The sequence below is a fragment of the Paramisgurnus dabryanus genome, chromosome 2 (assembly GCF_030506205.2).
Source record: "Paramisgurnus dabryanus chromosome 2, PD_genome_1.1, whole genome shotgun sequence".
Taxonomy (NCBI): domain Eukaryota; kingdom Metazoa; phylum Chordata; class Actinopteri; order Cypriniformes; family Cobitidae; genus Paramisgurnus; species Paramisgurnus dabryanus.
In genome coordinates, this window is record NC_133338.1 from 50,441,951 (window position 1) to 50,456,577 (window position 14,627).

The window sequence follows — 14,627 nt, forward strand, 5'->3', positions numbered from 1 at the left end:
TACGCACAGCGGCACTCTCTCCCTGTCTACGCACAGCGGCTACTCTCACCCAGTCAAGCACTGCGGATCTGTTCTCTCTCTGATTTAGTTTCTACATTATTCACCCAAGCTCAGTCTTGTGGACAGTGACTCTATTTAATAAATTTATTTTCTGCAATTGGATCCAGTCTCAGTCTCCCTCTCTAAGCCCTGACAAATTTGTGCCTCTCTTATTATGTTGGTCAGTTTAATGTTAATTAGATCCAATCCATCTTCAGTAAAAATAATTTGATGCAGAAATAAACTAGCTAATAGACCAACTGTATAGTATTGTATACAAGTGTTTAAATCGATATCAGTATCGGCCCAAAAAAATCCTATCGGTGCATCCCTACATAAAATGCTTTAAACGGCAAAATGAAAGTCTCCAAATGAACAAGAACAGGATAAACGCAAGCTTGTCACCTGATCCACAAATGCACATCTCCTTTTCTGTATGCGCAAATTATGATATTTGAATACAAAAGAAAACATTTTATTCACATATATGTCTCCATTTGTACAGATTGATACACGTACATTTAAATTCTGAATTTTACAAGCTTTATCGAATCACAATACACTAAACAAGGTACACAATCAGAACTCAATACATATTTCTGAAGGAGGGACTCACAAGGAAGACATCAGCCCGTTTTTAGGACAGTAAAACAGCGCTAAACAGATAAGTAAATTGTGTGAAAAATACCACGTTTTTTTTACATGTGAAACATGAACACATCTTATATTGCACACTGTAAACACAATCAAAGCTTCACAAACACATAAAGAATGGGAGCTTTAACCAAAGTTTTTAGAAATGGTCTTACATGCTCTCTCCAACATCAGTTTTATCACTACTGTATAATACTTCATTTAGCCTAGATCTACATACTGTGTACTTCACTTTATACACATGTGTTTGCCAATTTGCCAAATCTAAACAGTCAAACAATGATCTACAACTATGCAACTATGATTTAAATAAATACCTTAACCCTAATCAATAAAGGAAGATTTAAAATTTTAACCCTAAATGACAAGTGCCTGTTCTGAAGCCATGCACAGATGATGTGATGATATGTGTTTGAATATGTGTTTATAGCCTTCTTCTTTTGTGTTAATATTATTATTACATTGTTCAGGTACAACGCATTTCTTTTACTTTCTATTAAATAGCTAAATGTTTCTGTATGTTAAAAAAAACATGAACATATTTGTGCCATATATCGTGTAACATTTAAAATCCCTTGACAGGAATTTTTTTGCACTGAATGATATATGTTAACATCCCTATACCCTTAAAAAACCAAATAACTCTGTAAAGGCATAAATGTGTGCATATTTTATTTAAATGGTATAATGTTTTGAAATAACATGACATGAAATCATTATAGATTCTGTGAAGAAGTACCAAATAGAAAGCAAGTGCTACTTTTAATAATAAAGACAATTTCTTTTACATCATCTCTGAATCATTTCACAAACAGTTTTAATAACAAACAGTGCAAAGCTAATAAGTACGTGAACTAAAAATGAAAAAGTACAAATACATTTGTATTGACATGTAATACATATAGCATTTATGCATTTAAATCTCACATCTAAATTCTATTCAATGAATGGAAACTACTGAATGAATCAAATAAGCAAATGAACAATACAATACAGCTTTCCACAAGAGGACGCAAGTTAGCCGATTAAAGAGACAGGATGGTAGTTATGAAGTCTGTGATCTTTACAGTGAAACATTTACAGCGGCTGAAAAACAAAACAAATGTAAAATGACAAGCACAATCTCAAAACATTTTTAATTGTTTTATGTTTTAAAGTCCATCCACATTCTGCTTTTATAAACTGGTGATATGCTTTCATGCCTGTATATTTTTTATATGTGTGCATCGGCAATATGGAGACTTCTGAAGTAACAGCCACAGTTACTGTAGTAAGTGTCATTTATCTTTTTAAATGAAATAAGGATTATTAACATGGTTCAGTATAAATGCGATTTGTATTCCATGAGTTCTTTGGATGCTTTTAATATGGTAACACTTTATTTCACGACCCGCAAAGTACCGCGTAATTAAACCGAATTTACAGCGTACCTATTTGTAACAACAGGGTACCTCTACAGTACGTACTTGTAGGTATAAGGGAATAATATTTTAAGTTTGGGGTAATAAGGGGGTAAGAATATGAAGAATTATAAATTATTTATACTCTTAAGTATTTTATAACAACAGGGTACCTATTGTAATATTACGTGGTATGTATGACTTAGTCAAGTCTATGGGGAAATTATGTTTTATTTATTTATTTTTATTTTTTTTGTGAATTTTTCATATTGACTACTGAATGTTGTATACAGTCAATGTCTACGAGCCACATCGGCAAATAAATATAACAGCACATTACTTTTATTTTAGTAGCCTATGCTTGCTTTTAATAACAAAAGTCCAGCTGATTTAATGTGGTTATCTTTTTTTAAGGTAAGTACAATAAAAATAGCAACTTATTCCCTATTTACCAGGAAACTCCTACATTTGCGGACATATTTGAAGTGGTGCTTTGCAATTTATTTACTGTAAACACAAGTATTTTAGCCAAATATAATTTATGCAATGGCAAACCAGAATGAAACAACAGCAGATATTAGCTCCCGCTAAAGCAAAAGACGACATGCGTAGGCTACTGCGAGGATGTAGAGCGCGCGGCCGTCTGCAGGAGGTTTGCTGGAACGCGATCCTGAGGTGAAATTTCTTTAAGAGGTTTTAAAAACGTTTTACACTGTGGAGTACATCTGCGAGTGATGTTAGCAGGATCTGCATGCTGGATAAGGTGACTGGCTTTGTTAATACATGACTCACGCATTTCAAACAATGTTTTTTCAAGAAAGTTGCCAGCTAGCTAGCACATAAGTTAGCCTAAAGTTATTAACGTAACTGGCTCAGAAAACTCTGTTTCTGTCAAGGCACAGTGAAGAAACATTTACTGAAGGCTTTCATTTATGTTTCTTATATGTAATGCAGAACAGCATTTGTGAGACGACATCAACTCATCATCCGAGTGGAAAAGAACACCAACAGAGGAAGCCAAGCCGCAAAAACAATGAACATTTTTTATGACTTTTTATTTTAAATAAAAGTTATGTGATAATAAACATTAAGTGTTGGCTTAATTATAGTGTTTTAAAGATGTTTTGAAATAAGTTGTTTTAAAATAAAAAAACAATATTCTGTATGTTTATGGTATTTACCCTATAACATTTATAACAAGAGGTGAACAAAGCACCACTTTAGTTTACAGCCCGCAAATATGAGAGTTACCTGGTACATACACAGAACAATCGGGGAATAAGCCCCACTTTAGTTTACAGCCCGCAAATATAAGAGTTACCTCGTAACTCATGTATACATATACAGATCAAGTTGCTATTATTTTTATTGTGTGTTATATTTTATTTGCAGACATCAACTGTAGGCTATACAAAACACTTCATCAGGTAAGTAGCAAATATAAAAAAAAAAAACATATTACACATAGACCATATTACCCAGGGGCGTAAGTCATACACTGTAAAAAAAATCCATAGAAATTGCAGCTGGGTTGCCGGTAATTTACCGTAGATTTAAATTTATGGTTTTTACTGGCAACATTTTGTTCAAAGTTAAATGAACATTAAACATTTACAAGTCTTTGTCTTTACAGAGTAAAACTAAAAGAACAGGATCAAGCAAAACATTTTGGGAAACAAAATCTGAAGCAAAAACAGAAAAAGGTTGATGATGATTTCTGGTTCCCAGAATGCTTTGCATGAGGCTGATATTGTACAGTTTTATTCTGTAAAGATAAAGACTTGTTAATATTTAAAATTTATTTAACTTTGAACAAACTCTTGCCAGTAAATAACATAAATTTAAATCTACGGTATATTACCGGCAACACAGCTGCAATAACATTGTAATTTCTACGGATTTTTTTTACAGTGTACATACCACGTAATATTACAAAAGGTACCCTGTAGTTATGAAATACTTAGAGAATAATTTTCCATATATTCTTACCCCCTTATTACCCCAAACTTAAAATATTATTCCCTTATAACTACAAGTACGTACTGTAGAGGTACTCTGTTGTTACAAATAGGTACGCTGTAAATTCGGTTTAATTACGCGGTACTTTGCGGGTCGTAAAATAAAGTGTTACCGATACTTCTACAGTACAAAAGCTGTCACTGGGACAGTATCCTTTAAAAAGGTCCAAATGTGAACCATTTTGGTTTAGATATTTATATATTTAGTACTAATATGCACCTTTGGGATGCATCTATATGCTCTTTGAAAGGGTACCACCACAGTGACAGCTTTTGTAGTGCTTCTATTACTGAAAGTGTACAATATGAGTTATGTCTATATGTCTATTTGATCTATTCCAAACTTCTATGAGTTTCAGATTTTTAGCTTAGACAGTCATAAATATATCAAACTGTAATATACTTACAGGTTACTGTTATATTGGTTTGTCTTGGCTTATCTTTATCCCTGCAGGTTCCACAAAGGCATCCGAAAAGGCCATTGATCATCTGTATACCACAAAGGATGATCTGCAGAAGGCTGACCAACAACAGTATTGAGAACAGACCACTATTAAATTTCACCACGTTCTTTGGCTCAGTGCATTTTTCCCATAAAGCGCGGTCTTTAAGGTAATCTGCTTTCCTGAGAGATATAGAGACAACTTTTAGTATCATAGGACAATCTAAGAAATGCAAAAGAGTGTTAAAGATAGCACATTATGCCATTTTCTGTTGAAAAGGTGTGGCTCTTACTCATTTTTAAAGGGAGTTGTCCAGTAGTCATTACCAACATCACAATAGGGCCCATTCAATAGCCCCGACAGTGCCACTATGAAACTATAAATGGCACCAGCAACACCCACTGCTGAAAGTATAATGGACAGGAACATCTAAAACAGAAAATGGCCATCAGATTACTTATTGTTTTGAAAAGTGTATTTTTTTACTCAGTTAAACTGTTCTTTAACCACATTGTAAGTATTATGACTATTATTTATTCAAGCTCAATTTCTAAATCATTCAACAACAGTATAACTATACTTTGTGTTTGTGCTTTGGTATTGTGTCTTGTGGACTCTTATAGGTTGTCACTGTTACGCTTTAAATCTTGTTACAGTATTGAGGTTGTTAAAGCGTGCAAATATTTGCGAGCCACAGAGAGATGCAATATTTCAAACCACACATCAGACTCATGAGTCAACCATTTCCAGTTCCATTTCAAGGTCTTTTTACAACATAGGAGGGCCTGTGTTTTTGTAAGAGTATCGATAAATGTTTAGTAATCCATCGTCCTCTTCGTCACTCTACACCAGTGGTTCTTAAACTGGGGGCCCTGAGATGGTGCCAATGGGGGGCCCCAGTTTAATGACATTTTTTTAAATAGAAAAAATGTATCATAAAATTCTGTACCCCGGTAATCCCACGGTTCAGACCGCATTACAGAAGTATCACTGTGCCAATGTTGCTACGTACTGATTTATGAAAATAAACACCACAGTCTTTAATCATTTTTTTATTTTTCTACATTTGCACAATTATAGCGATATCCAGATAAATGTCTATAAATATTGTCGAATCATCTCGTCAATAAAGAAAAAACCATCTCTGAGGAGTTTCTACCTCAAATTCACATTTCCGCTAGGTGGCGATCTTACACAACTTACAGTTTTTTTTATTAGCTTTGGTACTATTTTCAAAAGTTGTACATTTTCAAAACACTTAGTACAAAAATCCAAACTGATCACACTTGTAACGCAGCTAGTCATTCTTTCAAAACCTGATGTAATGCTTTCAGTATAAGTTGCACATGTTTTCAGTCCACATAATCATTGTTTCAAATATAAGATTATTGTAATATGTAATGAGAACATTTGGTTCAATCACTGAAACACAACAGTATGATCTTCTTTCAGTTTAGTACTTTTAACAATCGGTTCATCCAACAGCAAACAATGCAACATACATGTTTTAAATCTGCCTTAGAAGTGTTGAAATTAATATGCTACAGTACAATAAAACACAGATTGCATTGTTTCACATTAGGCAATACACTTACATTATCCAACATTTACATAATCTTAATTTTCAAAATATCCATCCTATGTGTATTCAAGTGAAGTGAAGGATCAATGAAGACATCCTCTACAAATAATTTGGGCAAATTAGTTTTTAATTTTCAGATATAATTTTAACACAGGTATACTTTCTATAATGTAACTAAATGAGAACAAAACATAACATTTAATGCACATATTAAATTACTGTAATTTGGATCAAGCCTGTCTTGAGCATTTGGCCGTATATTTTCGTCCACCTCTTTGACCTCTCTGTTGGTGATCATGCCCACCTCTCTGACGGATCCCTTGTCCACAAGCGCTTCTTATTCATTGCTATCTGTCCTGCTCCATGTTGAAAGAAATTGCCAATGTTTCCACCCCCACTTTTACAGTATATCTACTATAATGACCAATTGTGGTTACCACTATGTAAAATCAAGCAAGAAAGAGTATTTATTATGTGTGGTTACACATCGTTTATATGTTCGTACAAACACACCTTTTTATATTTCTGTAGTTCTCAAAATCCATATACTGTATATTGTTGAAATGAAAATATATAGGTTTACCAAATGGTTCAGTGATTAACCATTAAGATCAGTTGGATTTAGTGCTGGTCAAATGTATTTACGCAAATCAGATGAGAAGCATATCAAAAGTATTGTGAGCATTGCATTGTGAAAGACAATTACTTCATTTGAAAGGTATTTCTTTGATGACACACTGATTATGTATGGGAAAAAGTGAATGTATAATTTTATATGTTCTATTAAGTCAATTGAACATGTGATTACATGTTTGAAAAAAACAGACTTTTTGATGATCTGCTTTGAGTTTTGTACTAACAGTTGTGAGGTTTTACCACATACTTGTGAAAATAGTACCAAAGCGATAAAAAAAACTGTAAACACTGACGCATTCACTCACCACTGTGTAAAACACTGTGTAGTTTTGATCAGGCTCTGAATCTGATCTTACAAAAAATTTAATTATCTTCACTTAAGCTGACAATTTGAGAGGTGATTAAAGAACAAATGATGGTAGGATGAAACAGTTTTTTTGTTTAAAAGCAGAGTGTTTGTTCATTTTATTTTTATTTAAATATATATTTTTTTCTGGAAGCCATTATACTAAAATTGAGTGGCAACTTTTTTTTAAAAACGCTGACGGGGAAAGAGTTAAGCATGCTTCCAAGCATATTTGATTATCGCTTCAACAGTTGCACGATATAAATGTTAATGTATAAATTAGATGAATGTTGATTTATGAAAATAAACACCACAGTCTTTTATCATATTTTCATTGTGTCTTTGCTGGTGTTGGTTGGGAACTGTGCTCTGTTGCAGCCACACTTGAATCTGAGGAACAACTTTCTTTGGCGTAACACTTATTTATGTTTTATTTTATGAAATCCGGCTATGCATATGAAGTTTATAAAAGCAATAAGCCCTGCGAAGCAGTGGGGTTACAGTGCATTTTATAACAGCTAAGGGGTTTTAGGCACTCCAATGGCTCGTTTGCTTGTTCCAAAACAATAATTTTAAAGCTGGCAATGGAGGCTTGAGCCGTTGATGAAAGAGGGTGAGCAAGAGAGAGGGCAAGTGAGAGAGAGAGAGAAAGAGAGAGAGAGAGAGGGGGCGAGCAAGAGAGAGAGAAAGAGAATTTGGGGGTTTGGGTTCCTGTCCTGATGACTTTTAAAATGATCAAACAAGAAACAAAACCACAAATGTATGTGTGTTTTTCACATGCTGCTGCTGTTTCCTGATGTTCTCATTTGTCAGGTTTTGCCAGGGCCAGTTCTAGATATTGGGAGGCCCTAGGCAAAATGTATGTTGGAGGCCCCTCACACCACTCTGATTTTCAGAATAACGTGAGAAAGTGTTTTTTTCTTTTTTTTCTTTATTTAAGCACTACAGTTATCAAACATGTTCTTTTTTATCAAGTTAACAAATTGATTAAGTTTATGTTAAAATGTAATTAGAAATTATGCAAAACCACACGTGTTAAACATAAATTAAATTAAAACGGGTAAAATTTGTTGTTGTTGTTGTGGATGCATTAACAGTTTTGTTTTCTCCAAAGAATAAAATTAAAAGACAACACTACATTGCAAACACCCTAACCATAAAAAAAAAACTACAGATGAAAACTTCTAGACATTATTATATTAAATGAGCATCAGTATCTTTTATTGTTTTTTTAAATTTTAGCTAGGCGTGTAGAGGATTTCCTCTCTTACTAAACCAGTATACAGTATAAAGTGATAGACTTTGGATATATTCACATGTATTGCAATATCTATACAAGCTGCTGCTGGAAAACTACTAAGCAAAATAATTAAATAGTAATTTTTCAATAAATATGCATCATGTTTTCATGACTAGAAAACTTAAATAAAGTGTAGATGACTTACAAGATATACAGACAGTTTACTCTAGGTACTTTAATAATGCCAGTTTTGTTTGCAGCTTGAATTTAAATCCAAACTTTTTTAACTTGACTCTTTTCAACTCCCCACACGATGCTATAGTGCAGACACATTCGAAGTATCTAAACAGAGTCAGCAGCCAACGCTCAAGTTTGATCTGACCTGAAATGAAGCTGATACACAGAACAAAGCCAAGTTTCTTTTTAAAATGCATTATTTCAAAATACCTGCATCATGTGCTGCACTGCGTATTTGCATGTCGGTTTTGCTAAGCAGGACGTGATGGCTGCTTTGAGCGTCACTTAAAGTCAGTCAGCTGCAGAGATTAGAATTTTGTTAATCTAGGCTTCTTAAACTTCATGCAGCGCTGCAAGAACTGACAGGCGAATGACAACAAAGAGCCGCAAGAGCAAATCAAGAAATCATAGAGGAGTCTGCTTATAAATTGTTCTTGTGTTACTTTAATGTCATCCGCCTGCGGTTCTTGCAGTGCCGCATAAAATCACCTTAAAACGTTATCTATTGCTGTCAGTAGTGATTGTCGGACTAGCGCACATAGATTAAGCAGTTATGGAGGCCCTAGGCATTTGCCTACTCTGCCTATAGGTAGCGCCGGCCCTGGGTGTTATGCTTGTTTGAGTTCCTGGATCTTTATGGTATTGGGATTCTTCAAGTTTGATTAAAATAGACATTGCATGGGTTCAAATTTATACTGGATCATGTAACACAACTTCCTTGAATTTTATCCTGAGTTAGGCCTAGTGTACATTTCATGCTGTTTAAAAATGATGTTCAGCGCATAACTGAATTTCTAAAGGATTGTAGATATTATTAAATTGCAAACAAAAAAATAAATGAGTATGTTGGTGGGTTTGTAACTCACCCCACAGCGGTTAGCACAGCAGCCATGCTTTCCAGTCATGTGAATATGAACTGCAGGGATCAATACCTGCAAACAGAGACATTTTTTTAGTTTTTTCATTATTTTGTCATTTCATATATTGATTTATTTTTAGATTGTTTTCAACAATGAATAAATCATCTTGAACATTCACCAGTCACATTTGTGCAATGCCCAATTGATGCAACATCTTTACATAGAAAATTAAATATTTTTACAGACGCTAGGACACATTTCTCAATACTAAGGTCACTTTCGCAAAACTTTTCTCACAGTGAGCACAATAGAAGTCTATGTGGGATAAACTGAGGATCAATTATCATTGTTTTGGCACAAAATACATTCAATAACTACATCTCTCAAATTTCATGAATTCTTTTCTCACTCAGACACAACTGCCAAAACTCTTTATACATACAGGCCAATTTGCACATGCTTACATACTGTTTTCAAAACTGTTGAACTTATGTTCAAAACAATAACATAATACAAAACTGAATAAGACAGCAATTTGCTACATTTCTACAGTAATATTTTAATGAAATATATTTTAAATCTTAAAATTAAATGCTATAAAAACAATTGGCCAAATGAAAAAGACTGTATCTGTATCAGTGGATGTGTATACAAATTCTTGTATTTTGGAATTACTCCGTGCAAAACAATTTAAAATAATCTACATAAAATATTAAAGAATTCTGCATGTCTGATTCATTCCAGTAACATATATTGCAGTGAATTATAAAGTGTCATTGTTTTACACAAGAAAACATTGTATAATGCTATGTTGTTAGTGTTTTTTAGGCATTGTTTTGTGGGTGACAAAGTGTGTTTGTCGGTTGTCAACCTTTGCTAGTGTTCTGGAAGAATGAGTTGATTTGAGAAAATTTGTGAAAAATTTGTTTTGGTAGTTGTAGTGCATTTTGAATGTAAATTGAACTGCCTTTCCAAGCTGAAAATTGGTTAGGAGAACTGTGTGAAGAGTTTTGCAAAACCTATGTATTGAGAAATGTGTCCTAAAATCTGTAAAAAATTTATTAAACCTACCCAAGAACAATGTCTCTGGGTTTCTTATAACTTTAGTTTGCCTACTTTCCTTAATTTTTTCATCAAACTGATTACAGTTTTTTTCAGTCGCTAACAAGCATTTGTCCAACCAGTTGTCACATTTTCATAACTCTAAACACAATCAGCACAGCATCTGTCTTTTTTGGCCATACAATTCACACATTTCATGTCGTTTTCACACAATAGGCTGGTGAAAAAGTGCAACCCAATTTGAGGCGGTCAACGTTTGCCTCCATTATATGCATCTTTAAAACAAACAAACAAACAAACAAACAGGTAAGTGTTCTATTTTCATCTGACATGTCATTAAGGTCATACACTAATGCATATGTAGAATTTTTTGTCCCTCTAAAGAATGCAACGTCTTCCACCCTTAGGGGGAAGGGGAAAGCTCTTTAATAATGATCAAGATCAATACTGTAAAACTTTTTCGGTTCTATCATACTGTATCCCCTGTAGTCAACAGTAAAGAGAAAAATCACTGGAAAGCTTTTGAATGTGAACATTGCTGTACATGTGGACATACAGTTACCAACCAAGAAATTTAGTGTAAAAACGATGGATTGCATGTTTTGCATGCAAATATCTGTAAAACTGAAACATAAAAGTCTATGCAGTTTTTGTAATGTCAACAATAGCCAGTATTTCGAAACCTGGTGTACTTTGATTGACTGCATGTACCTTGTGAAGTGAAAACAAGTGTTATTCTTTGACGGAATAATTTCATTTTGAGTCAGATATCCAGTGTTTTTGTTAAGTTAGTGTGTGCAGAGAAAGATGTGTTCTATTTTGAAATGAACAGTATATATTTAACAAAATGTGTTTTTGAAAAGAAAATTATACATTTGGCCAATTGTGTTTTGTAGGTGTGAGCAGGGGCGCCATTAGGGGGGGTTCAGAGTATGCCAGGCATATGGGCCCATGAGTACGCTTGGGGGCCCCACCGTCATCACTTTTCCGTTTTTTTTTTATTTTACACGTTTAATTATTAACACTGTAGTAAAATGTAAAGTAAATTAATATAAAACTACTGTGAATGACTTTGTGTTAAGTAGAATTGAGACACTTTTAAAAAACAGTTGCAAGCATGACCTAGTAGATGCAATTACATATTTGGCGGTTCTGGTGGTTTTTAATTTGATTGTGCAGGTATGGATATATGGGTGGATAGGCAACATTTTGGTTTGGGATCAGGTTGGTGGGTTTGCTATGCAAAGTTACCACAAATAGTCGCAGCCCTACAGTTTGGAATTTCAAGGTAAGATCTCACATGCCACCAAAAAGCGTTCATGCTGATCCGTAAATATGTTTCATGAAAAATAAAAAATATTTGTGTTAATACTAAGGACAGCAAGAGCTTTATTTAAGGAAATATTAGCATAGCGACTGCTGACAACTATTGCATTTCTAAGACGGACAATAACTTAATAGGCGTAGTTAAAAATATTATTTTCTAAATAAACCTGAAATAGGAGAATTGTCTAGGCATTGAGTTAAATTTTAAATGACTAAGAGCTGGTTTTAATGTGACAGCGCATCATTTTCAAAGTGAAAGTGATTCATTTTTATTCAGGTTTGCAACGGAGGTTTTGCCCAAAATAGTAAACTTAGTGCAGATATTATAAACGCTATATTAGATTGTTTTTAACATATCCTAATAGAGAATGTCTATTTTATATTTATGTTTGAGTATTGTTGTGTTTAAATATTGTTGTAATGTTGTTAATGTTTTGTTTTAATTTAATTAGATTATTAAGACTCTAATTTTAAACACCATATATTGGGTGTTGTAATGGATTGAAGGGTAATATGACATAATTTTCGAGTTGAAATTAAGTTTTGTTTGCTTCAAATGTTTGCTTCAAATGAATTTCGTTAAAAATAATTTGTCTCTTGGTTTTAATCAATATTTTGTTGATAAGTGTTGTGAATATTAAAGAAAAAGAACATTAAAAACAACACCGTGCATCTCATTACGTAACAAATATAAACTACTGCAATATACTACCAAATGCAAAAACATGCAGTATTATCTTTGTAATGATATTGTTGTTGTTGGATGTGCAAAATCATATTATGGAGTATATCACTTTAATCACTTTTCAAAAAACAGCCTTCAGTGCACAGAAATTAAATTTGCATGCCCATCTGCAGATTTGATTGCGGCATGCTTTTGACTTTTAAAAATCAACATCATATTTAAAACTTTAGCCGATTGTGCTTTTTGCAATTTCTGTGTCACTGGCGAAGCGCACACTCTTAAAGATCAACGTAATATTAATTTAAATTTTGCCGGCCACGCTTTTTTGTCATGAGTGGAGGACGGAACACATACCACCAGACGGACAGAGAACAGCGACATAAAGAGAATAGAAGTTATTTGGTATTTTTCTGACGAATACAGTCAGTTCGTAAGAACTAAATCATCTAGATCATCAATATGAACTCTGAAGAATGAACTATTATAGGCTAAACATAATTGTACACATTTCGCTTCTAAAACCATGCAGAAAACTCGACTGCCGTGACTTTCAAAGCACCTTCCATAGATTTCCATAAATGCATCTTCATGCATTTTTCTTCTTTTAGTGATATATTTAAAATCACGTGAATGTTTTCTGTCTTTCCAGATTAAAATGGTAGGCTATTTGTTTTTTGAATAAATCTTTTTTTTTGCTTCTGGCATTTATTTTTAGTTGCAAATGCGACCTGTAAAATAAAATAAACACACTCAACTGAGTAATTTTATATAGCTACACACAATGGTATGAAAATCGAACAATTATCTTAAGGAAGGGGCCCAAAATTCTTAAGTGTTTAGAAAAAGTATCTGAAGTGTGTGTAAGGGCTTGATAGCGATTGAAATAAACTGTAAATGAAGGCAGATTTTTTATTTACAAATAAGTTATCTGTAGCAAACAACATGCAACTTATAAGAACCACAGTATCTTCTTTGAAACCTAATAGTCATTTGAGCAAATATTTACATAGGATATTTACATTTACATAGAATATATATATATATATATATATATATATATATATATATATATATATATATCCTAATTCTTTTTCTATAAACTCACCATTACACCTCCTCCAACCAGTCCTCCCAGTTTTTTTACCTCCTCTGTAATTTGTCCTTTTTGCGCGTATTTAACATCCCAACCAGGAAAAAACAGTATTATATTACAGATAATGGAGATGAGCGCTAATGGGTACAAAGTTATCCCGATGCACATCGAACACTTTCCCGTACACATATTGCGAGTTGTGTGTTTCTCCTAAAGAAGATGAAAAGATTTCTGTATCACAGATCCACCAAAAACGTCTCTCTTTCATAGTGCTGAGGTCTTTATAAACACTGGCTTAAGATAAGACCAGCCCTCGAAATTCTTCCTCTAACCACACCCTGTAAAAACTTAAAGTACCTATCAAAAAAGTTGGGGGCAACCTAATGCTTTTTGGTTTTGGTTCAATCATTAAAAAAATCTTTAATCTGAGTTTGATTCATTATATTTTTTACACAGGCAACACACACCTCTCTGCTACAAATGAACAGGGGTTAAGTGTAAAAGGCAAGGGGTTAGGTGTAACACTTGGTAAAAATTAAGTTTGCAAGCAAACATTTCAATACTATTTTGTCTATATACTTGAAGTGGATATTGTTTATATATCTGTCTATAACAGATAGGTATCCACACTGCATTCATCCATCCATACCTCATCTAACCATAGTTTAATTATAAATGGATACAAATGTCTAAATATGTGAGAAAAATCTGCACAATTATGACAAAAAAAACAAATTTTTTATATGTGACCCAGTCTGTAAAAACATATTCTGTGATAATGAGCATCAAGTCTGATTTTAGCAATTAATTTAATTATGATTTATATCTTGACATGACCTTGTTTAATCAATAATGAAGATATAAAAAAGTGTGTGTCAAAATGTATTTTTGTTCATAAGACAGGTACATTTATTTGTGAACAGTCACGGAAAGTAGGGATACAAGTCAGATCTGGGGCATTTTGAGTTATTCATAGATTCTGAAAGTGCGGTTTCTAAGCTTTCTA

At 33.3% G+C, this 14,627-nt stretch overlaps 1 protein-coding gene across 1 annotated transcript; it reads right to left on the minus strand.

The window, feature by feature from the left end:
• Positions 1-1,478: 1,478 nt before the first annotated feature.
• LOC135743777 (transmembrane 4 L6 family member 4-like) lies at positions 1,479-13,845 on the minus strand. The gene is made up of 5 exons (XM_065261614.1): positions 13,634-13,845; positions 9,462-9,527; positions 4,847-4,983; positions 4,519-4,736; positions 1,479-1,779 (listed from the first exon to the last, which is right to left on the minus strand). Exons 1-5 carry the CDS (start codon positions 13,808-13,810, stop codon positions 1,757-1,759), a joined length of 621 nt encoding a protein of 206 aa, XP_065117686.1. The 5' UTR covers positions 13,811-13,845; the 3' UTR covers positions 1,479-1,756.
• Between the last annotated feature and the right edge of the window lie 782 nt (positions 13,846-14,627).

Coding starts and splice junctions, on each gene's coding strand:
- LOC135743777 (XM_065261614.1), bottom strand. CDS start 13,810: ATGTGTACGGGAAAGTGTTCGATGTGCATCGGGATAACTTTGTACCCA. Junction 4,984..9,461: donor GCTGTGCTAACCGCTGTGGG/GTGAGTTACAAA, acceptor TTTCTGTTTTAG/ATGTTCCTGTCCATTATACT. Junction 1,780..4,518: donor AACCAATATAACAGTAACCT/GTAAGTATATTA, acceptor TTTGTTTTTCAG/CCGCTGTAAATGTTTCACTG.